At 34.2% G+C, this 26,362-nt stretch overlaps 1 protein-coding gene across 1 annotated transcript in view; it reads right to left on the bottom strand.

Annotated features, from left to right (window-relative positions):
- Positions 1-26,032, bottom strand: part of LOC134542228 (myosin-VIIa-like) — a 143,538-nt gene extending 117,506 nt beyond the window's left edge. The window contains exons 1-5 of the mRNA XM_063386318.1: positions 25,667-26,032; positions 23,282-23,338; positions 6,854-6,967; positions 3,953-4,099; positions 932-1,116 (exon numbers count right to left, since the gene is read on the bottom strand). Of these exons, the coding sequence (XP_063242388.1) occupies positions 932-1,116; positions 3,953-4,099; positions 6,854-6,967; positions 23,282-23,323 (488 nt within the window). The 5' untranslated portion in view covers positions 23,324-23,338; positions 25,667-26,032. The remainder of the gene's footprint in view (positions 1-931; positions 1,117-3,952; positions 4,100-6,853; positions 6,968-23,281; positions 23,339-25,666) is intronic.
- Between the last annotated feature and the right edge of the window lie 330 nt (positions 26,033-26,362).

Below are 26,362 nucleotides of genomic sequence, written 5' to 3'. Positions count from 1 at the left end.
AATCACTTTTTTCGCATTTTCCATATAAATTCGCTGAAAATTTCGCGATTTCGCGATTCACCATATAATCGTGGCCCTAGTTATTGCTCGCGCGAGAGGCGAGACGTGGAATGTTAGAAGAAAGATAAATGCGGGGTAGACAGACGGCAGCCAGTGTGTTTCCTGCGCGGGGAATAAGTGGCGTAACCTTTTTTTTTTATGCTGGGTGAAGCGACCTTTTTCTATGAACCCACGGGAAAAGATAATTGCTTGAGCTGTCAAAATAAACATCGCTGCGGCAGTTAAAACAAGTCGAGGCGGGCGTGCATCCAGTCAGTCGCTGTGTATTGTCAACCGATAGTAATCAAGATCAAGAGAAATCCAGCAGGTAGCTTTGCCTTAACTGCGTACCACACTAGACACTTGCAAAAATCTAAACGTAAACACGTTGCCACAAAAACCTTTATCTGCACCCTGCCGGCAAAGGGACGTGGAATGGGGGTTGTTAAGCGCTGACAGCGGTTGACAGGAAGCACTCGGCAAGAGAAACGCAGTAACACGCTACTCACCACAAGAAACTTATTTTCTGTCCGATTTTCTTAGGATTTTCGGAATTTTTTTCACGGTTCCTCGAAATCGGGTTGTAATAGAGAGGTGGTCGCAATAAATGGGGTCGCAACAAAAAGGTTTTACTGTAGTTTAATAATTACAGCTAATTCTTTCCACAGAACTAGTTCACAGGCTCACAAACATTAAAAATAAGAAAAAAAATTCTTTCAAGTTATAAAATAAAATAAATAGTAAGTTCAGAATATAAATAAAAAACTACAATCAACATAAAAAAACTAAAAAAAATTAAGTTCTAAAAATAATTTTAACCAAACAGTTTATTTGAAAAATATTATTAATCATTGCTTTACTAATACTGATACAAAACTTAATATTATCCTACCTGATTACAATGCACTGGTTTTTCTGAAAGCGCTTCATATCACCATAACTGTTATCTCCTATGGCAAAAACATGAGGTGGCAGCTCGCCCAACTTTCGGTCTTTGTAAAGATTAACTTGTTCGGGCGAGTAGATAGGCAGCACTTGATACGGATTCACAGCAACCAAGATAGAACCAGTGTAGGTCTGCAAGCATTTTTGGAATTATATACATATAATACATAAAAAAATATTAAAAGAGGGTTTTACAAAAAAAAATGTTAAAAAATGTTTTACGTTTGATGCATGTTAACGCACAGTAATGAAACTCCAAGAATTTATAAAAAATACATTTTTCCAAACAACACTAATATACTACTGCAGGTTAATCCTTATAAAAATATTACATAAAAAAGTACCCTTTTGAGAAAGTTAGTTAAGAGAGAAAGTCTGAAAAAGCTTCATTTGAAAAAGATTAGAATCTATGTATGTACCTAAGTACTTACGATGAAGCAAACAATTGGTATACAGCAATTTTATTTTTAATACTTAAGGTTAAGATGAAAACATGGTTGATGAAATCAGAGCCCTTAATTTATAAAAAAAATGGGATGCCACCCTTCATTACATATAACTTTGTAAAAACCCTTCATTACATATAACTCTGTAAAAAGTGAGCTGCAATCAATTTTTCAAAACGAAATACTAAAAAGTAATAAAAAAAATTAATGGCCATTGGGTCGGAAAACGATTATAGATAAACAGTCAACAGGTAATTCACTTAATCAATTAACATTAACTTGAGCTGTGACTAAGAAATAGGTAGAAGAAATACCAGTAAAGCACTAAAATTGTGCATAAACAGAGTATCTACCGACATGAGAAGAGGCAAGGCATAAAAACCAGAACAAAACAAATCACTCAAATTTTCAAATACATGGTGGCCTTAATCAGAAGTAGAGAAGACTAAATGAAGATAGTTTATTTTCTTCTTCTTCATCTTCTTTTTCTTCATGTTCTGTCTCTTTTAATGTCATAACTATAGTTATAATACAAAACTAGAGACCTGCAAAATTATGGCTACTATTTGGCAACAGCCTAGACTGCAAATGTTTGTGCACTGAAAAACTCTTGTCATTGGAGCACAGGTTATCTGATGGCTTGAAGGACTAGAAGCCAATGAAAAACACCTAGAAATCATGTGACTGAATCATGCACGGCCACCAGAGAAGATGAACTAAGGCAGCAGCCAACGAACACTTGCGACTGACTTGAGTATGCACATGTTTGTGGACTCTAACCTGTTACCACAAAAAAGTGAATTTTGCAGGATTCTATACATAATCTAACTGAAAAGAAACTACTCAAGATTTTAGAATGCAGATAAAAATTAATGTAACCCATGATTATTTTTTTTTTTTTTACCAAATGCACTACACCTATCCCTCATTTAACATGACTAATTTGTTCCTAAAAATGCTCGTGTTTTTCAACATTACGTATTCTGAAGCATTAGTTTCCGTAAGTAGCAAGGCTAATATATTTAATATGTTCCAAAAATGTGTAGGAAAATATACTTTACATAATATAAATGCGTTGAATAACACTCAACTATAAATATGTCAAACCATTTATCTTTATATGCCTCCCATCGCACTTTGTATGACAAATACCACACTGCGTAACGGGAGATACGTGGTTATGTACTTTATCGTCAGTCAGCTGGCTGACTTGCCCGCCCGGGCGTGACCTTCAAGCCACGTCGCGTACCTTTCTAAACCATTCTTTACTGACAGTGAAACCGATATGTATTACTGTTCGGATAATTACATTTTAATTTTTAAAAAATTAAAGTTCTTATTCGCGTATCACCACCTGGTTCACATCAATCTTGTCAGACCAAAGATTATTTTTTTCTTTGCAACATTCATTTAACAACCTTTTCCATGTGAATCATCTGTTCATTTCTGTTCCGGTATCTAATGTCAAAAATATTCCCACTAGTACAACCAACAGCATCAGACTTATATAAACTTTTGGTAAGAGTCCTTATTTCGCATGATTGTGCGCACAGTTGACTTGCTTAAAACTAAAGTGCTTCCAAAATAATTGTGGCTTCATGACAATCTGCGCGCAGTAATACTTCTAGTTTTGTCTCAAATACTTGAACATGATGCATTGAGTGATCAAGCATGTACAGTTACCGGCAGCTGAATGGGCAGTAGTTGCATTTTTTTGAGTGAATTCCCTGCCACTGGCTAGACTGAGTTCACAGCCCGGTCTGTGGCCACGCGACAACGGTACGGCACGGCGGCATACGCGCGGACGTAAAAACATTTGGTCCTTTACACTCCTTAGCCGCAATTTAACTTGCCATAGCTGATGTGATGTTTGTACAACAGCCGATAGCATAGACAGACCTGTGCGCGCATCTCTTCCCCTCTTGTTTGGCTAATTGTATTCCATGGCACATCTGTTGTTTACAGAAGTTGAAACAGACTTCGTGGCATCGTGCTTGACTTTTTTCTTTTTGCCTGTCCAGATTTCGTGCTAACTGAAATTTACATACATGCTATTCAAGACTGGGGCAGCAAATTCACATTGTGCTAAATGAATCCGCGCAATCCGAAGATGTGCTAAGTGAGGGATGGGTGTATTTCCAATACAGTAGTGTCTCAATTAATTGGGGTTACATATTATTCGAGATGACCTAAAAGCACCATTACCTGCAAAGACTGTTGTAACAATTGCCTGAAGACTTAGAATATGATCCAACCATTGTTGAAAGCCTAAAATAAATTAACCTCAAATATGCCATTTCCTGGTTGGGTGAATCATGGAGTGACGTGAAAGAATCTACATTGAAGAAAAGCTGGAAAAACATCACCCCAAAAAATTATACCACTGGCTTATCCGAGGCTGCCGTGTTCCACATTAACTTCATTAATTAAGACTACTGTAGATGTTAGAATGTAATTTTCTTGAAGTTTCGGCTGGTTCCTGGTACATATTCCCACTGGCTCCAAGCACGGAGAGTACTCACGTAAATGAGATCCTTGTTGAATCTGAAGTGCAGGTTCCTCAGGATGGTGTACTCCTGCAAGTCCGCCAGCGTGATCATGTCCTCGACGCTCCGCACCGAGGTGGCGTGCATTGGCTTCACCACTTTGCTCTCAGGTATGATCATTTGCTGACAATCATACAGTACATTACCTTATGAAAACAAGCTTGCTCCTCCCAGATATTGGGTAAGGAAAACAATGTGAGCGAGTGTTTCAGTACTCACCAGAGATGTGTGACATCTACCCTTGGTAACGAGCAAATTCATGTGTTCTCATTCTGTAAATACACTTATAATACAGAACTCAAGCCTCGAACATTAAATTTAACATAGAATTCTTCAAAATAATGTCAAGCTTTATAAATATACTCAAATAGTCTTTCAACTAAATATTTGGACATGAATCACACATAGTTTCAGCACCCGGAGCAGCTATGTTGAATATCAAATCATTCCATTTGCAGACCAACATTATAAACTACAAAATGACACTGTTAGTATAAAAGCAGAAAAAAAAATGCTAAACCCTGACTTTGGATCTGATTTTCAACAAGGATTTTTATTAAAATACTGCCCATCTTGTTAAAATTCACTAAGCAGTTAATACTGTAACATCTCCCTTTGTCGCTATGAACTTTAGTTCGCACCATCCACCTCATATAGCAGTATCATGGTTACACATTTCCGTTCCATGCGACTTCCATTACATAAATGAAAATACTATCAATGCTGTATACAGAGTGCTAAGATACACTATCTGAGAACCTATTTTGAAAATTTAGTGTGTTCATGTATTTTGGTAATTACAATCAATGTTCTAATAATTTTATTTAAATAAATAATATCATTAACTTTTTGAATTCAGCTTTTTGGTTAGGTTAATATTTGTGAATTGGAATGATATTTTAGATATTGTTTCCTTTCAATTAAAATTCATTTTGTCTGTTAATAAGTTTAAATTCAGTTCTGGAGATTTGATGAGATTCACAGCAATTTCCATCACTCAAGAATGTTTGCTGGGTCCAACATACTGACAACATACTACACCAAAGAAGAAAGTTATTATTCTGAATCTGTAAACAATGTGCCTCTGTGATTGGCGGAGAAAATGAGCAAATCTTGTGTTGACGAACCTGCCCACTGGTTGATCTGTGGTTGGGAGATTGTCAATTATTCGTCAGGCCACCACTGTCCATAGCATAAGATACTTTCAATTAATGTAATATTTCATAACAGCCATCAGTTTTAGTTAATTAATGTGCCAAATTTTTTTGACATTGTAATTGTCTAAATTTCTGCCATGATTTGTAAGCAAAAAAGCAGAAGTCTTTTTTTCTCAATGATTAGTGACAGTGAACTACGTTTCATAAAATGATTGGAAGGAATTTTCAATTGACAAAAGATAAGTAACCTAGATTGTATTCATTACATTAGAAATATGATAACTTTCAATGCATTCTCGGACATTGACTAAATTTACTGTCTAATGGAGGCTGGTGGCTTTCATAATAATCTCTGACAACATCAATTCTTTGTTATGGTAAACACATGATCTTACAATTTCATCCTTAAACAATGCCCCAATATCCAATAATTATTCATGAAATTTTTCAGATTTTTCAATGTTTATTTGTTATGAAATTTTTGAGGATTTACGATTTTCTTTGTTTGGTTAGTTTGTGTTAGTGTGCACTGAATTATGCACTGATACCATTACATTACAGAAAAAAAAACACACCCATCAAGATAAAGAAATTGTGTCGAAACAGAAATGTAGCCTACATTGCTTACTATGGAAACAAGTCTACTTGGATCCATATTTACTCACCTTTATTAATATACAGTGGTATACTGAAAAATGCTATTTCTTTCTAATGCATATAAGCCATTACATTTTTTTTTTCAAAACCACACTGGTAAAAAATATTTTTTTTTTCTTTGGTTCAACCTCCAGTTTGTAAGAGATTGATGCATACAACAACATAATTTAGGGAAACTAGGGAAGACATTGGCCATGGATTACGGATTTTGATTAGTTACCATCTCAACACATACTTGAAGTGATTTTGGAAAAAACCATGGAAAACCCAAATCTGGATTGCAACCACAAATTGAATGCATGTCTTCCCCAATTATAGTTTAATGATTTGCAATTGAAATGAAATTAGTCCATCCCACGAACGAGTGGGCTTTGCACTTTCTTTGACATATTTACATAAGGAATTACTCTGTTCTTCACCATTAATGAATACAGTAAATAAAATAAAGAACTTTGTTTTTTAAAGAAGAAGGCTAGCCAACCGAGAAAAACACTTTTTTCAGAAATGAGTGAAGGATATTCTGTCATTGAACTAAAAAGTTGATAAAGTTACCTGTCAGAACTGTGTACTTGATCATTGGATATTTTAAAAAGAGTATTTATTCCAACAGTGTCTACTTAACAGACAGATGCCACTCTAAATGAATTTGTTTCCAAAAATTGGTTTACAGCATTCTTTTATTGCAACTACTCTTGTCTGTTAAAAAAATATACAATAAGTTTTTTAAATAACTCATGTATAAGGAAGTTATGTACACAAAAGGGTCTTCAGCATAGCTTCTTTACCACCAAATTCTTAACCCGTCTAGTCTATGTTTCCATTGAAATGAACAATTTAGATCTCAATGATGAATTTAGTTTGGACAAATGTGATCCATGACAGACATTTTAGTAGACATCATACTTCATGGTTATGAGCTGAATAAATTTTATTACAAAAATATTATTGTGTGTGTATATGCCTGGGTGACATATTTATCTTCCACAGATAACAAAGAAAGTAATAACAAAAGAATTTGAACAAAAATCAAAATTTGAATGATGAGAATTATTCATTTACTTACATTACGATCATCATCTTCAACTTTAAATGTTTTCCCAGAAATTGAGAGCACTTTGACACCAACCAAAGTGTCAAACTCCCCCTCATGACTGGGTTTGATCCACACATATCCTCCCTGAAATATACCAATTTTTTTATCATGTTAAATATCACTTTAATGAATACAAATATTAAAAATAAAATCCCAATAGATACTAAGAATAGTAAAGTAATGTAATATAATTCCTACTTTCTGCAGTTATGTTTATGCACATGTGAATTTCCTTTAAAATATTTTTTCCAACCACAATAACTCTCCATACTTAAAGGAACTGGCAATGAAAAAAAAGGGGGAGGCTTCAAAATTTGTTCTATGTAGTGAAAGTAGTAGCAGTGGAAATGCAAGCTTTTAGCGACACACGATTCTCGACACACAGCAAAGTGCATGAAGCAACAGCGGCAGCGGAACCTGCTCCGAGAGGGTACGTCTTGTCTGTGTCTAGCTTAAGCTGCGCGTTGTGACTTGTTGCCTGCTTGTTGTTTGTCATTTATTGTGATGAAATAATATGTAGTTGTTCATTTGGTAATGGTTAAAAGATACTAAGTTTTTGGCAGCAGAAACAATTCCTTATGCGGTAAGGATCATAAGTTTCTGACCAATGACAAACAACCAGTTTGCTATAAGCAGCGAGTGAAAAACACAAAGGAATTCCTTTGTCCAGAACCAATATATGTGTGTTCTGTTTTCTTCAAATGAATTTGGACTGTTACCGTGGTACAAATTTTCTTAGGAGTACGTGCACCGGCTGCTTTACAAAAAATATAACTTATTTATTTTATTTATTTATCATCATTTGTTACATGCCTGTAAATGGATTTGAAACCTTGGTAATAGGTACAGGACATAGAAGACAGTAACAACATAAAACACAGCAATATTGATAGTAACAAACTGACAAAACAGAAAAAAATAAGACTGGTATTGCAAAGCAGCAACAAGCCGATAAACTATAGAATTCAAAAAACGTTAATACTTATTAGACAAAATACAAACAACATATCTATGAAAAAAATCAAGGAGTTGAAGATATTAGAAATTCTAACACAAAATAAATATCATAAATTATAGTTTAAATATTTATTTATGAGCATAACATTTTTTATTTTTATTTTATTTTTTTCAAGATTTATTAAATTTATAGTTTCCGGTAAGAAACTACCAACTTTGAAACGCGAAAAAGTCTCTGAAAGAAACATTGAAAAAAAAAAGTAAATAAAGAGATTCAGTGTAAGATAGGTATTGAATGTTACAGAAACACTTCCCTTTATCTGAGTGACAGCAGTGAGGGTGACCAAAATAATTAGATGATTCTTTCACTGAGATGGAACACAAAACAGTGAACTAGACAAACATTTAGAAGTAGGTGGTGACTCGGACTTAGGAAAAAAATTGCCTTTCTAGTGATGCAGAGGAGGGCACATTTGTAGGAAAATATATAAATTTTATTTTGTTTTGTATGAGTGTTCCTCACAGTTGTTAGTATTCTATTCAAAATACAGCAGTCTGTGTTGTATGTATAATAATGAATAGTACAAAAAACTACTACAAATTTTTATGGCGATCTCAAACTGATACGCAAACAAAACACACACTAAGTATTCAGCTAACAACAGCCATGTACATTAACATTACATGTCAGGCCATGTTTTAAATGGCTAAATTTGAAATAACGTTGGGCAATGCTACATGGCATGCATTGAACACAACTTTCCCTCAAGGGCTGGAAATGAGTTTAATTAACAACACTCGTTTTCTTATGTTTAAGGCATTACAACACACTCTTCACATTCACAACAGTTCGTATTGCTCTGCCTCATTGTTGCCGGTCCAGGTCTATAAGTTGATTACTTTGATTTCCTCCATGTCAGATTCTAGCTCAAAAATATACACATAAAAAATATTACTAGTGTTCATTCTCACTTCAATAATCCTTAGGTTTGAAAGAATAGAATAACCATATTAATTATTATTTACTAATTATTTACCAAGTGTTCTGAAAGGAAACTAACACAGCACCGCGCAAATGCACCATACAGTCGAAATAGTGTACTGAGAGCCTCTAGCAGCATGTAGATAGCTGAAAAGCTAGGGAATATATGGCTTTCTGGATCTTAGGTTCTAGGAAGTGCACAGCTCACAGTTCTAGGGTTTCATCCCCATTACTCTCGTTTAGTATTTTTTGTATTAATGTCAAATGTAACGATCGAGTTTCTTATGTTGCCAGCTCCTTTAGATAAAATCTTCATTTAAATTATTGGAGCTATGTAACTAGTCGACATCGAGGTCATTATGAAAATTCAGAGGCAGAACTGTGAGATGGAGCAGTGATGGAATGAACGAGTGTGAGAAACATGAGTAACCTAAGAAAACCTATCAGCTCACGGAAATGCCCGCCTGTTTCCTACTTGCGACAATTCTGTGTTTGACCCCATTGAGAATAAACTCTAACCAGCTGGGTGGAAGGTGGATGAACATATTATAACCGACAAGGCAGATGTTTTACAGGCTATGAGAGGAACGATAGCAGGTTATTAGTAGACACAAGATTTTATGTCTTCATTTCAATGCCAATTTTGTTTATATGAAACAGAAGATTTCTACATTTTTATTTTTTATTAAATATGCTTATTAAAAATACATAGCATATTACTAACAACTATGATACTTGAATTTCAGTGTTTAGTTTTATCAAAATTCACCATATAATCTTGTCCCTAGTAATTAGGGATATCAGTAGACATAAGGCACTAACACATGCATAGACATTATACTGGACGAGTTACTTTTCTGTTATGTGAATACAATTCTAAAGCAAATAAGAAGCATGGGAGACCCCACAAAGAATAGACAAACTAACTGTCCAATTAGAAACGCACTGCCAAATCAAGGCAAAGGCTCAAAGGAAACTGTACATGATGATGAACTAATTGCTTTTGAATCTCCATACTAAAAGTGCAAATAACACATGAAGGGGACAACAACATGATGAGAAATAAGGATATCAAGCCTATTATAATATGGCACAGTTGAAAAAAATAATTAAATGTACATATTTACAAAATATTGATGAAAATAATTTTACAACATAACATTCATAATGACTTTTTAATTCCTCTCTAGTGTTATTTATTTGGTGGAAAATGTCTATAACAGGCATTATATAAAATTATTCCTAATCCCAAAACAAGCAGGTAATGATTATCATTTATAAATGAACTGTCATGGATCCCACTGATTTTTTCGACATATACATACAAAAAAGTACCTAACCACTTTAATACAAACTTGGTAAAACACTACTGAAAACAAGGTATGGGACCAAATAAAGATAACTTATTTATCTATACTAATATTATAAAGCTGAAGAGTTTGTTTGTTTGTTTGTTTGAACGCGCTAATCTCAGGAACCACTGGTCCGATTTGAAAAATTCTTTCAGTGTTGGATACTACATTTATCGAGGAAGGCTATAGGCTATATTATATTATCAATAACATTAGGGATCCTTACTAAAAGTCCAATTTAGAATCAAATGCATTGGAGGGGGTTAGATACAACATGCAGTACACGTACGAAGTGTGTGTTGACAATGCCACAGGCGCTAGAAGTTTATTTCCTATTGCCTATTAACATTGTTGCCACGCACTAGATGCCTTATAATTCTTAATTTTCCCATACAAGTAAAAAACACCCGTGTGATATTAACAACGAAGCAATCAGTACCCTCATAAGAGTTCAATTAGTATTTAAATACTTTTTATCACTTTAAATCGCAAACCTAAACTATTGTTTTTTTTCCCTCTCTCTGTGTTTAATTTGTTTTTTTATTGCCCGTTTTTTCAAGAATATATATTTTACAGACTTGAAACTTCACAGTAATGTTCCTTATGTAACGCAGGATGACATTTTCCAAAAATTAGATACCATGGGTGGTTAAAACCAGGCAACAGTGGGTACTTTGTCTGCATGAGAACAAGATTTTGCATTGTTCATGCCTTCTGCGTCTCCATGGCAATGGGCATCGCGCAGCAGTGGCGTACCCACAAGGAAGGGCATGTATAATGAGCGGCACAAGAGTGATCTGCCTGTAGACTGCCGTAGCGAAGTACGGGTACATCAGTTGTACGTTGCGTGCACGAGTCGGGAAACCATCGGTGCTATTCATTTTCTCTCCGGTACATTATACAGCATTGTAATAAATTTTCACTGAATTTTTTTTTATTTACCATTACTGTAAATGGGAAATGTGGCTTAATTTTTTTCCATTAGTATAGCAGTGCGAAGCCGGGTCGGGCAGCTAGTGTATCATAAAAATTTTCCACTGTATTCATTTACTACGAACATAAAAGATGAAATATATGTATTTTATTTATGATTGAAAAGTTCATTTGGTAATGATGCCATGAAAGAGTAACAGTTGCTCATACTTTTCACACATATCGCCACTGATAAGAAAGATAAGAGAACATTTTGTTTCCTCATGTCAACCATCACACCTCAGATAACTTATCTGTGCAGTGAATATCTACATTCTTTCGTGCAGTTTCAGTGATAGAAGACGTGTATGAATTCAATGAATTCAAGCTGCACAGAATATTGCCTTTTTTAAAATAAAATAAAAATGGGTCCAAAATACATTCACAGAGAAAAGAACCATGAAAAATTGACTCTTTTCTCATCAAAAGTATCTTGAAAACGGTCTAGTGTAGAGAAAAAAAATTCAGAGTAAAAAGTGTTGCAAAATTAACTATGAGCAAAAAAAAATCTTAACTAAATTTTTTTGAAACTCTAACCATTTTAATTTTATTGGTGAATCTCTAAATGTCTGTTGCGGTTTTTTTTTTTCCTTCAGTGTAACTGCCAGCCCTTTGGACTCTTCACTTAATGCTGTCGGCTACGGAAATAGCTTGGTTGAAAAACTACACGCTCTGCCACAAACCTGCCTCCTAAACTGCCATGCGTGTGAGACAGGATAACACTTTGGAATATATGGGGGGAGTGGAAGGGGGAGAGTGAGTGCTAATGGAGTTTTCCTTTGAGTCCCTCTTAATTCCTTCCTCTCCTCTACTCTGTGGCTGCCAGTGTCGGCTCCTCCCTTTCTTCTTTCACCTGCCACATTCTTATTTTTTTATATGCTTGATTTCTGATATATGGCTTTTATACTTCAGTGGCAACACTAAACTTTTTTATTCATATCTGCCGCTTGCCGTTCCAAAAAGAGGCCATGTAAATTAACGACTTTAGTGACGCCAGAAAAGCGCTCGTAAATTCCATGAAACCAGAATGAAACTAATGTCCACCATGCTGTATTATGATGACTAAATTTTACATTGACAGAAATTTTTCTGCACCTTTAGTATGAACTGCAGTAAGATAATACATTCAAGAAATATAATTTCTGTTAAGTTATTTATCAGCATACTTTTTTTTTTTTTAATTCTAAGTCGTAAAACAAAAGTGAATGTGAAATAAAATAACCTCGCTTTTTGTTGTGAATCATGTAAAAAATATCACTGATATTAATAAAACATAATGTCCCCTTTTCAGCATCTCTACTCACATCTCATATAGGATGAAAACAAATTGCCTTCTTCCAAGAATAATTTTTATTTCTAATTTTATTGATTTTTTCCTTTATACAAAACTTAAAATGACAATATGCATATTTTGAGTTCAACTTAGTTAAAACATAGTAAAAGTACTAAATTTAAATACCTATATTATAAACCTTAGTATATAAAAAACTAAAATTATGTACTCTAGCATTCATCACTAAATGTTATTTGGCAATTAAAAGATGGTCCATGAAGAAAGTACTTAAAATCGATTTTTCACCAGATGAACCTTCCATGATAATTGTGAGATTTGTTTATATTTAGAGAAAACCAGTCACACTGCCCAGTCAGTAAAATTACCTCAATGCACAAGTGATATAAACCTTAAATCAATATTTTACTTACTGTTAGTTCTGACATTTTTGAGCTGTTAGCACTTAGAACCCATTTTTATTATTGGTACCTCATTGGTAACTATCTCAACAAAAACTAAGTACTGAGATTCAGCCAGACTGTTCAGTTTCTTTATCTTTAGTAAATGTTACTATCAGTTGCTTATCTGTTTTTACGATTGAAGTTGTTAGGCTTTTCATGATGTATTTATCACTGACATTTCTTAACAAGTTTTCAAAGATAGGATTATAACAGATTATAAAAAAGCAGCCATACCTACAGAAAAAATGTTACTACAAATGGGGGTAAAAAAACTGCAGAAATTATAAACAAAATTTGTAATTATGAACAGCATGAATAATTTATAGGAAAAACCATGAAAGTATTAAGACTACCAAACACACACACACTCATATCAAAGGCTTGTACCGACAGCCTTATCTTGAATTGGTGTGAATCACCAGCAAGGCCTGTCGAACTCGCATTCCTCTTCACTTCCTCTCCCCTACCATCAAATAAATTATCGAGGTATCCCATTCCTTTCCCTCCGAGCCTGACTGGCCAAGAAGGGTGTCGTTGGCGCATCAGTGGCTGCCATATGCTGAGGGCTTTTAAGGGAATTCATGAGGTGCATCAACATGTGATAGCAGAGCAGATAAAGTGTTTGATTTAGGTATGTCAACGGAGGTTTCACAAACCTTTCAACTGGCTGCATTCTCCACCCCCTTTCCCCAGGGGCATACATCACAGGGGGGGAAAAGGGGAATATCCCCCCCCCCCCAAATCCTAAAAAATCTATCACTGCCACCAACAAATGTAAATAATTTGAAAGGAAACAGCTGACAAAGCCACACAAAAAAATAATCTGCATTGCTCATGCCCCTCTTAACTTATAATTTATGTTTCCAATAGAGTTACGCTCTTAGTGCTTGTTTTGTCCCAGGTTGGGACATTTAAGATTTTTATGACTATTTTAACCTCTGTCCTCCCCACCCACAGAGGTTGTATGTGTTGTAATTGTAAAGTTAATATGCATACCTGGCTTAAAAATGTGAGAGTGGGATTGATGCATGGTACTAAGAAAAATACTAGGTAAGCGCGTGCGCATCCTCCCCCCACCACGACCCGTAGCTGGCCCTAGGTATGACGTCACGCGGCGTTCACGGAGCCGTTACTCGCCCACAGCTAGGGCTACACAGTACGAAGCTGACGTGCGTTCGCTTTGTACAAAAACAAAATGACACACTGTTCAGTCTACAGCTGTAACAATAATAGTAGAAAAACGTCAGGTATTCGCTACTTTCGTTTTCCTCAAGAAGAAGAATGGGCTTAGAAGTGGGAAATCAAGTGTAGACGAGCAGACAAAATCAACACGAAAACAGGTGAATATCATGTAACTTGACTAGTTTTTTCTTCAAACAATGAAAACAAAAGAATAGTTTGTGGACTACATTAAAAATGTTTAAAATACATGTTCCATTTCAAACACATATTTATTTCATTGTTGAATGTATTCTTTCTTTGCAGCCAGAGTATGTTCTGTACATTTCGAACAAGAATCCTACTACAAGAGCATGAGGGAAAAGCTTTTGAACTACTCTCCGGTGTCAGTAAGAAAACTTAGAAAAGATGCCGTTCCTACATTGCATATCCCGGATTCTGCCACTCGTCATGACACTGACAGAATGGAGAGAAAGAGAAAATGTGTTCGAAGGAACCACGTTTGAGATATACTGCTTGAAGACAAAGCACAGTGAGTGTTCGTTTCAGTTTACGTTAGTTTGTTACATGTATTTTAGTCTGTCACCATAACTTAAAAACCTTTGGAACCTAAACAGAACCATTACTATAATGAAAAGAAATATTTTGTGGAAAACGAAAGATTGCTGATAATTACGGACAGTGGACATATGTTTTTGATGTTTCTGAAAGAAAATATTTAACCAATGACCGTGTTCTGTGAATAAAAGTGTAACATAAACGTAATTTGTTGTAGGTGTAGGGCCTACCAATTCCGAGTTTAGTAGTTATAGTCGGCGATTTGCAAAAAATAATAATTGTGGAAAGAAAACCGCCTACTAACTACTAAATATGGAAGTACAATTTTTTTATTAACAACTTTATTCTACTTAACCAAAGCATCACGAGAAACAGTAGAGTACAGTGAATGGCCTAAGGCAGTTGGATTTCATGTTCTGCATGCAGATGTTACAATTCCCACAAATATTTTTTTCAACACCGATTAGTGTGCAGGGAGCTAGAGATGGGGCAACAACAGAATGTGATTTTGTGGAAGGAAAAGAAGGGGAGGGGCAGAATAAATAAGAAAAAATCTCTCAACAGTCAATGATTAACTGGAGTTAATTTCAATTTTTAAATAGTTGTCAAAACCTGTAAAAATTGGTTGAGATCTTATTTGACAATCTGAAACCTGACTACACAAGCTGTTACGCTGTACGTACTTAACAATCCTAGCTGACAGTGCTTTATATATATATATATATATATATATATATATATATATATATATATATATATATATATATATATATTAAAAATAGCAAGTTTTGAAATGACTTCTTAAATTCTGCTGGGCATTTCGTAAGCTTATACTTCGCCAATTTTATCTTTGCTGCGAGTTCTAACATTAATAAATAAGGAAAAGCAGGGATGGTCTTATTACCATCGTTTCCTGTGTTTCTAAATTATTAAGTTACTAGCATTTATATAAACCTATGTATTTTTATATACACCTGGTATGTGTACAATTAATTTTATTTCCTATCAATATTGGTTCCATAATTAATTATTTCATTGCAGGGAGTCACCACAGAAACAGTGTCCTCCAACAGCCCCAAATCTTCCAAATCATGTTGCAAACGAAGGAGGCGATTTTTTTCGGGAGCGCATACTTGCTCTAGAATCGGAGATAGCAGACCTTACCGGAAAATATCAAGAATTGGAATCGAATGTGGCAGAGGTGCTTGTGAAAAAAAAAAGAATTAGAACAAAAAAAATAGGTCATTAAATGAAGAATTAAAGTCCTTAAAATTAAAAGTACAGATAAAGATGTCAGTCATGAAGTAGAATCAGTCATTTTGTGATATTTTTCCCCGGGACAAATACGCTGCGTTTTAAGATGACAGAAGAAAATCCATTGGGCGGCGGAAGACATAGCTGCAGCTATATCTCTTAAAAGTGTCAGTGCTAAGACTTATAGATACTTGAGGAAACAACTCAATTACCCTTTACATCATGTAAGCACATTGAGAAAATGGGCACAGCAGTTCATGTGTGACACTGGGGTGTTATGTGATGTTCTTGCCTTAATGAAATCAAAAAGTAAAGAGCTAACAGAATTTGAAAAGATTGCCACACTCTCACTCGATGAGATCAAAATCAACAGTAAAATTTTTTTTGACCGAAAGAATGAACAGGTTGTAGGCCCACACAACTATACACAGGTTCTCATGGCACGTAGCTTACTTAGGCAATGGAAGCAATCTATTTATTATGATTTTGACAAGCCTATGACAGAAGACATTTTAAAAGATATAATAGTAAGAGTAGAAGAAAGCGGTTTCAAAGTTGTGTCAATCGTTAGTGATATGGGAGGTGGGAATAGGGCAGTTTGGAAGAAAATAGGCATTACCTCTGAGAAGACGGCATTTGTAAATCCATTTGATAGTAATAGAAAAATTTTTGTGTTGCCGACTATCCTCATTTAATACTTGCTAGGAATCATTTTTTGGACAAAGGATTTACTGTGGAAGGAAACGATATAAACAAGGAGTATGTACAACGGTTAATTAACAACTCAATGCATGAATTCAAAATAGCTCCTAAACTAACTCAGCGTCACTTGGATGTTGTAGGCTGTGCAAGACAAAAAGTCAAACCAGTAGTACAGCTTTTTTTTTATTCAGTTTCTACAGCTTTGCTCTTCTTACAAGAAAAAAAATTAATAACTGGTAATGCTACACCTACAGCAAATTTCATAAAAACTTTTAATGACTGGTTTGATGTTTTCAATTCATCATGCCCTTCTGATGCCTACGGCATGAACAAAGCACATCAAGATGCAATATTGAAAAAAAAGACATATCTCATGGAAATAACAAGAGCAGGAGGACTCAAACACAAACTGCCTTTCAAGAAGGTATCCAGATCACTGATCGTGATCAGCAACAAATCATTACAAGATTTGTTTTCGTATCTGCAAACTTCGTTAGGTGTGAGCTATATAACAACAGTAAAACTAAATCAGGATATTTTGGAGTGTTTTTTTTTTTTCGTACATACGGGCAATGGGTCGTGAAAACAGTCACCCAATGGCCGTAGATTTCAAGTATCGCATTCGCAATTACATTTTGGGAAAGCAGTCTGCAGCAATTTTCTCTGAAAAACAGAACACTGAGGACAGAGAAGACGAAACGTGTTTGACATCTAGCACAGCTGGTACTTCCCAAGAAAACGCTATTGTTGCTTCCATAAAAGAGAGAAATGAAATATTACTTCACAAGGAGATGGAAATCACAACAACCTTACAGGATTTAAGGGAATCTGTCAACTATTGTGATGAAGACTGCGCATTAGATATGGAGACTTCCATTATTCCTAGAGAAGAAGTAGTGTCTTATGAAGGTTTAAAGTATATAGCTGGATACGTTGCTCACAGATTTAGAAACCAATATCCAGAACTGGGAGGGAAAAATTTGGCACCTCAGCACGCCAACTGGATACAGTACGTATCCCGGGGGGGGGGGGGGGGGGGGGGGAGTTTGCTAACCCCCACAGAAGAATTTATGAGCAACATTGTCATAGCTGAAGGATTCTTCCTTAGTATTTATGGGAAGCACATTTGTAAAGCCAAAAACATATTCAGGAAAGTTACAGACGCAATTGTACACAAGATTGGGAACAGCATGCCATACAATGTTGTGCAATGTTTCGTTCGATGTAGATGGCGGCAGAAACTTTATTGTAAAATACTATTAATTTGAAGACAACTTTATTTGTTGTTCAGCCATGTATTTAATAATAACTTATTATGTGCAATTTACATCATATGATAAAATGTTATCGCCTTATTTTTAAATGGTTATAAGTTAACATGTGCACAGATTTGAAAATAATGTGGAACTGAGTGTTTCTTATACAATAGGAATTTAAATTTGATGCTACGAGCTACGATAAATTGAAGGTGCTACGAAATAGCCTACATATATCAAATTGTAATAGGTATTGTCTACTTTAAATAATGTCACGTTCAAAGCCTTAAACATTGAGTCATGTGTACCTATTATGTTGTTGTCTTGTTGAATATAGTTTATTAATATATTTTACTTACATTTTTGCCAAACTATACAATTTTTATTAACTTAAAAACTCACAGAAATTAAGCTTGCCCAATGCAATACCATACTTGATAGCTTAATGAAACAAAATTTTCGATTTGTAAATATTGCATATGTGTTATTATAACAATGTGTAAATATTTTTGTAACTATAGGAAATGTATAGCTATCTAATTCTATTACTTTCTGCATAAATGTAACAACATCTACAATTGGAAGTGTTGTGTGTATTAAATATTTCATACTGTTGCTGAAATATCGTACTTTTGCAACAAATGCATACATTATGTGCTTGAGTACTACATTGTCAATTATCAGAGTCTGCTGTACAAATAGAAAATTTGAAAATTGGAATAACAATATATGTATAAAAGTTGTGTGGCTAAACCTACAGAGATGTTTGTACTTGTCACTGTACCGCACGCCGCCGAAATGTTCTGGGTGTTTTATCTACTGCTAAAATAACATTGATTCACATTAGTATTATACAGGAGCACGAAAATAAAATGTACATACTTTCTTCCGCTGATACCCTCCATTTGTTGCATACTACATTTTGGTCTGCATTTTCCGCTTGACTGTCTACAGGACATTATTAAAAAAATATTTTACATTAAATTACTTACGTAAATAACATTAACTGATATAGTCATTGGCAGGACAATTCATAGTTTTGTTATAAAAATTTTGACGTCTTTTCATTGAATGGTTTTCGTTTGGTGACGAGTTTAGTTAAACATATTCGCCGTGCCGTATAGGCTAGGCATGCTGGCGTGGGTCGGATTGAATGCCGCGTGACGTACTGCGCAGTAGCATTCCAAATCTGTACTCTCTGCGCGCCCCCTGGGATTGACGAGGATGAATGTTATAGTTAGATGATTAGGGTATCTTCTAATCTTTTACTTGGGATGTAACTTATTTAATTTTGACTGAGAACAAAAACTCACATCTTCACTTGGGGGGGGGGGGGGGGGGGGCAGAATCATGGGGGTAAGGGAGGGGGAGAACCAACTAGGAAAGCTAAATTCAAGATAACGAGGTTATTTCAGGTTTCTGAGTTCCTGATAGATGAATTTCCTTACTTTAAATTACTTGAGATGAACTGTAACCTGAAATAAATATTTCATTCTGTGGAATCAGTATTACTAAATACCTTAATATTTACATTAATTGTTATTTTTATAATTTATGTTACATTAATAAAACTTCAATAAAACAATTAACATAATTCTACAAATGGGAAAGATACATGTCCTACCAGTGGTAAAACAATAACTTTAACTCCTTTCTTAATTAAAACACAAATTTAATATTTCAATGATTACTGTTATCTTTTAACTTGATAACCATCACTCTAAATTATTGTTTAATAAGGTGTTTCATAAACATCACAAGAGGCTTAACACGATACAAAGTGTATCATATCAGAAAGTAATTTAGCATGCTATATAATGTTTCAAAGGATATTACAAAATAGTTTAACATGGTACAACAGATAATGCAAGATTATTATAATCTAAAATTAATTGAGTATACAATCACAGTAAAACTATCCAGAGTAATGAGAAGGCATCGCCGAAAAACCAAAAATGGTGCAGCCAAAGAAATTTACTCTACACATTTACCCAAATTACATATCAAATGGGAAACTAGAAAATCAGCAATTTGCGTCAAAATTATCTTAGCAGGAAAAATTAAGGCTAAACGATGAAGTACGAACAATTACACATCATCCAAAAGAAACAATATAAACAACCTTGGAAAGATGCAAAAGGGTTGTGCAGACATAACATGCCGAAGCATATTATAGCAAAATCTTACTTTCATGTTTAAAAAAAAACAGCATTGCTAAACCTGAATGTATTTTAGAAGGAGGCAGGGCAAAAGGAAATTTGGAAAAAAAATATTACTCAGAAAAAATATAAAGTTACATTAAGTGGTACGGCTACCACATACCATACAACCCAAAATGAACAAGTTGGACGTGTGCGCAGCAGAACATAACTAATATTACTTTGTCAGAAATTAAACCAAAATGAGGTTGCAGCAAGGTTTCACACCTTATTTATGCCCTGCGAGAGCACGCAAAGCGCAATGTCATACGAGGGAACGGCACTAACAAGAGAAGAAACAAGTGACAAGGAAAGCAAGGGGAAAGAGAAGTCGGCAATGCTACTGGAGTCTTCAAACATGCGTTGAAAGAGTTCCAAGCAATGTTTCAAAACAGCACGTGTTTGTGTGTTAGAAAAAATGTACAGACATCATAATGTAAATGTAAAAGTGTTTTACTAATAACAGTTACAAGATAAAAAAAAAATTATTTTTTTTCCAATCTATGTAATAATTACATTTTGGTACTTAATTCATGCTTAATAAATTATATTAATTGAATTTTATAGAATAACAGATTATGTTTCTTGGATTTTAATTAAGTTTTGATTAAAATTATCATTAATTTCATGATTTTAGTTGCATTTTGGTGCTTTATGGTGTATTAATTTGCAATTTGGTGTTATATGAATTAAAAACTAAAACAGGGCCTATGATTTGAAGATGATGGCAGTCGAGAGAATGCTTTAAAGTTTAAAATTTTGCTTCAATAAACATTTACTTCACAGTAATATATTACTATTCATATTCAGTTTTAAATGTTTACAATCCAATTTATAAGATTCAATCATAAACCTAATCAATATAAGAAGCTACACACATTTTAAAAGATGTCTCATATGAAGAAAAAAAATGGATATGGGTAATTCTCATGGAAACTCAAAATTCCTGTCCTAGAAATTTTTACAATAATCCTAAGCGATTTAGGATGGTATTTTTTTTTTCGGAAAGAATATCATCAAAGCTAAAAATGTTGGTCATAACTTAGGAACCGTACGGGCATTTGTGAAGAATAATAAATATATAGTACTCTGAAAATCATTCCCTCACTATGTCCCAAACTCCAGATTAAAACATTGTCTAAAGTTTTTATCGAAAATTTCTTAAAAAATCTGTTTGCAACTATGGCTTGTCTATTGTAAATACAACAACTTTTCAAAATTTCTCTGAGTTTAGGATCATAAGTCATGAACAAGTTGTCTAATGTTGACTTAACATGTGTCCCATGAAAAATTATCATTCCCTCACATCATTACCAACAGTCGATAAGTATGTATATTCTTGAGGACTTTAGTAATAGTCTCATTAGTTTTTGATAGTTGGTAGTATGGTCACATGTTCGAAATGGCAAATTGACTTCAAGCTTGTTAAAGTACTTGTTGGAAGAAGATGTCATTGTAATTTTTTAAAGATTACATTTTAAACAATCATTCCATCACAGAGAAGAATAAAGAAGGTAATTGTAATATTTGAATTTTGATGACGTAGTAAAGAATGTTTTTAAAGGTAGAAAGCGTAGAGAAAAGTTAGATGGTTACAAAAGGTTATGTTGCGAGATTTTTTAGGTTATGGTTTATTTTGTCATTCCCTCACCGTCATTCCCTCACATTTGATTATTTTCAGTTATATTATAAGTTTGTTCAAAATAATGTTCAAGAATCTCACTAAGAGATTTTAAAAATTTCTAAAGAAGTACAACATTTTTGGTAATTTTATATTGATAGTTTATTGTTGTAATTGAACTGTGATTACTACTACGATAAGAACAAGTTTTGGTTTAAGTATTCTTTTAATCATCTTCAAGTTGCAATATGAGTTTTAATTCATAATTTTTAAGTTAATGTAACCTAGTAGAATTCTAAAGATATTTAAAAAATAAATAATACAATTTCATATGAGAAATGAATATAAACATAATTTCCTCACCTCAGTCATCATTCCCTCACATTTGATTATTTTCAGTGCTCATAAATTCGTTCAAAACTCATTTATTCTGGGGACCACAATATTTTTCACTTCTAGTAACATGAGTACTACAAATTTAAGAGAAAACGAAGATGAATTTATTTAATTATTTTTCATTAATTTATTGATAGGTAATTTCGGGATTTCATGAGAATTACCCATATGAATTGAGTACCGTATATAGAAAAATATAATTAAATTTGCTTTTATAACTGGGGAGGATGGGGCTTGTACTTACAAATACCCCTCCCCATTTTTTTTAGCCTCCCCCAAAGTGCACCACTGAAAAAAAAAAAATTAAAAAGAAAAATAATTTCACGCAAGAGACAAAATGAAAATGTTAGTTTCATTTACTGGCAATTTGTAGAATCTGTCTGTTGGTTCAAACAGTCGGAAACGCTGGTCCAAACATCCCTCATTAAATTTCATTCCGAGGGCATTTTACTTCTCTGGCCTTAGGTCTGGATGGTTGGTTGTCCCCGAGGACTTGTGTAATGGAGAACAATGGTAAACAACCGCAGCATCACCTTGCCTCTGCCACCTCGATCCTCCAGTCATCTCACTACTGCAATGACTTGGGATGCCAAACAGGCAACCAAATTATAACAGATCACTTAAAACAAAACAGTAGAGCAACCAAGAGCCTGGCTCGGGAGAAGACAACTAGTGTGAGACATTAAAAAGTATGTAAACACAAAATATTTAATCAGCATAAATTAGGCACTAGCATTGGAGCACCGTGTTCTAGAATGTAAAGTTAGAAAAAAAAAAAACAAATATAAAACAAGGGCCTCTTAAGTATCCATTGCAGAGTTTTAAAAACATTTTCTTCAGCTTTAAGTTAAACAATTTTTATAGTCTTTAAAAAACAAAAAAATAAGAATAAGAGTGATAGAATATGCTACCAACAGCAGTGTACATGGAAAAGGGGGGTGGGGGTGAGATTTATTACCCCCCCCCCCCAAAAATTATAAAAAAGTCTTGTATTCCTACCAACAAAAAGAAAGATTTGAAAGCAAACAAAGCGGACAAAGAGGTTCTTTTCTCTAACGTCCACCCCCCCCCCCCCCCCAAACAAGAAATGAAATTCTGCACACGCTCCTGGCCAACAACATGATTTCTGAACAAAATTTGAATTTTAGTTTGCTTTAGGACATCAAGAATTGAAGAAGACGATGCACTGAAAACATGAACATGCAGTTCACGAATGTATAGTTTCAACATGACTAACCTCTTTTGGTTTTCCTTCATCAGTGTTGAGGTCCTCCAACATGGTGAGCAGATTTGTCTGGACAAAAAAAAAAGATAAATTAAAAAAAAATTGCAAGATCACAGTTATTAGGATGTTAGGAAAAAAAACCTTCTTTCTAAAACACCTAACTCAAAGCAGACAAAAAGTTTAAACATTTAACATACTCAGGATACAATATAGCTAGTAATATAATGGAAGGAAGAGTTAAGAGTAAAACTTGCATAAACAAAGAAATCAATTATTGCTCATGATATTTTTATGTACTATGTTGTTTAGAGAAGGGCAACAGATAGTATTAGACTATACATCACTTATTTAAAAGGCAAGAAAATAATTTTTAGAAAAAAAGGGTTTTACAACCATTATTGAAATTGCAAGAATGTGTATGAATTAAATTACGTTATTTGAATGGTTCCTGCATTAGAGAAGAATTATTCAAGATGTAGTTTGGACATAAGCCATTGTTGATTACACGAAAGATAAATATGCAGACACACAGAAAATAAGCCAAAATCAGATGATGTCAAAACATTATTACAGCACAGACACAGTGGGCTAACTAAAATGAGATAGTAAAAACACGAAAAGTAAATAAAGACAAAAACCAACCTTGGACAACACGACAAACAGAACCAACCCATGATACTAAACAGATAAAATGGACAACATATAAACACAGAAGCACAGGCGATCCTGCGACTTGAAAAAACAGTTATTCTAGACACCACAATAGGCTTACTTCTACAAATTTTTCTGTGCTGTATATGTTTTTGATTTTTGAACATCTGATTTTGGCTGTTTTCTGTATGTTTGCATAATTATCTTTCTTGTCTGTTATACAGGTTTCTTATGACAAACAGTGTAGTCAGTAAAGGCATATGTCCAAAACTACATCTAGAATGAATTAAATTAGTTTCAAAGTAATAATTGGTTACAAGGAATACAATGGTTTAATTCTACAGTTTATAATATTTTGTATATTAGCACTTAAAATTAATAACAGATCATTAATGTCTACGTCACTCTAATTTTTAATGAAGACGAAACATGAAATAAAACCGAAATTAAACCCTAAAAGGATTGTAACACTTCAAAAAAAAAGTTGGATAACAGTTTTTCTACACGTACAAAAACATCAGCAAACACTTCTCATGCACAAAAAAAGTTTGGCATGTTTTTAGTAAAATTATACCTAACTATACAGATAAGATAACTAAGTTGATTCAAATGAGCAAAAAAAAAAAAAAGTCTGGGATGACTTAAATAAGTACTATTTATGAGAAATCTACAAAACAAAAAAGAACAGCAAGACTTAAGTGTTATTACTACTTATAATTCAGTTTCAGTAATTCCTTATTCTATGCATAATTATCTAAAGAAATCCCTATCCTGTATTTCCATACACAGCAGCTACAGCCTGTGTTACACAAACAAAACTCCTATGGTACCTGAAAAGCATCCAAAACATATGCAAGATATTTCTAGAGATTTTAAAATGGTGGTGACTATTGTTTACACAACTAAAAATGCCATTAGGCTGATAATTCATTCCTACTTAAGATAATATATTTCATATAGATAACAGATTATCTTCTAATATTTGGTATGTAAGACAGATTACAAGCAGGGCAAATAATTAGGTGGACGTGCGTACTTATCTACGTAAAAAAGTGAAATGGAAATACGCACCTTTCCAACATGGATGGCGCAAAAGGCTCAATGGATTTAACAGTCCGAAACGGTAGGACAGTCTTATCTTTACAAAATGCCAGAATGTATTAGGTGGGATGAAGTGAAGTGAAGTGAAGTGAAGTGAAGTGAAGTGAAGTAGCATGAGTAAAGTGGGACTACTCCAAGAAAACCACTGGCTAAACTATGTCCACTATGTTTTATACACATAAAAATTCATGGTTGGTTCTTAAAAGATCCACACTATATCACATTAGACAAATGGTTGGAACCACGAGCATATCTGGGAGGAAGGGGCTGCTGCTCCCCCCCCCCCCCCCTCCTTCTTTCAGAGTGAAATAAAAAACAAAATGGAATGCCCTGTAGTTAGCTTAAATTTGTAAATTTTCCTCACAAACTATTGTTCAAACTAATTTTTTTTAAAATAAATATTTTTCTTTTGTTATAGTTTATTACCGTATGGCCCCATGAACCCTCTCCTACTCCACAAAAAATGGAAGAGATTAAATTCCGGAAAATTTCCGATCCCCCTTCTATTTTGAGTTGGATACACCATCAGTTGGAACACTATAAAACTATGGCTCAAAATAAAATTTGTCATAATAGTAAGAATGTTCTTAGATTTCAAATCAAAACTCTAAATGGTAATATGGAATTTCAGCTGATAACACTTACAAATACATGGTACCCGAGAAAGCAAATTGCTGCGCAGAAGAAGTGGCCGCTTCATTTTCTGCCGTGATTTCCATCTGAAAACTCCACAAATATATATTTAGAATTTTGGTTTAGTTACACCATTAACATAAACCAACACTACAACACCATCCAGCACCCTTGAAATGTTAGGTACTAGCATCAGCTTTTTTTATTTTCACTGCATAAACTTACGGAAATTTTAGGTAACCAGATGTAGAGCCAATTGAAGGACAAAAAACAACAATGTGCAGGCGGTAGGATGTGTGTGTTGATAAAGTGGTGCAGTAATGCACACGTCTTCTTTCCACTTGGTGGGGACACAAGAGCTGTAGCAGTTCCAAACCTGGGTTAAAAGAAGGGGGGGGGGGGGACCAAGGGGCCCAGGTCCTGGGCCACCCTCAAGAGTGGGGGTTAAATACCACCAAACACAAAAAATACGTCTCTTTGTTGTGAACTGTTTATAATGATAGAGAACATTTAACAAAAATCTCCATACATTCTATATTGCTTATCTAGCTTGATAAGAAATGTAATAATCAAACTATATTTTTAATTACCTAGTTAATTTATTTAAAATCATAAAATGTTAATGTACTGGCCTGTTCTTCCAACAAAGTAGTAATGCACATTAAATTTAGTTTCAATGACTGATAATTTACTAATTTACACCAGTTA

The sequence above is a fragment of the Bacillus rossius genome, chromosome 1, assembly GCF_032445375.1.
Source record: "Bacillus rossius redtenbacheri isolate Brsri chromosome 1, Brsri_v3, whole genome shotgun sequence".
Taxonomy (NCBI): Eukaryota; Metazoa; Arthropoda; class Insecta; order Phasmatodea; family Bacillidae; genus Bacillus; species Bacillus rossius.
Note: the sequence above shows the minus strand (reverse complement) of the source record. Positions and strands in the feature narration are given on the sequence as shown.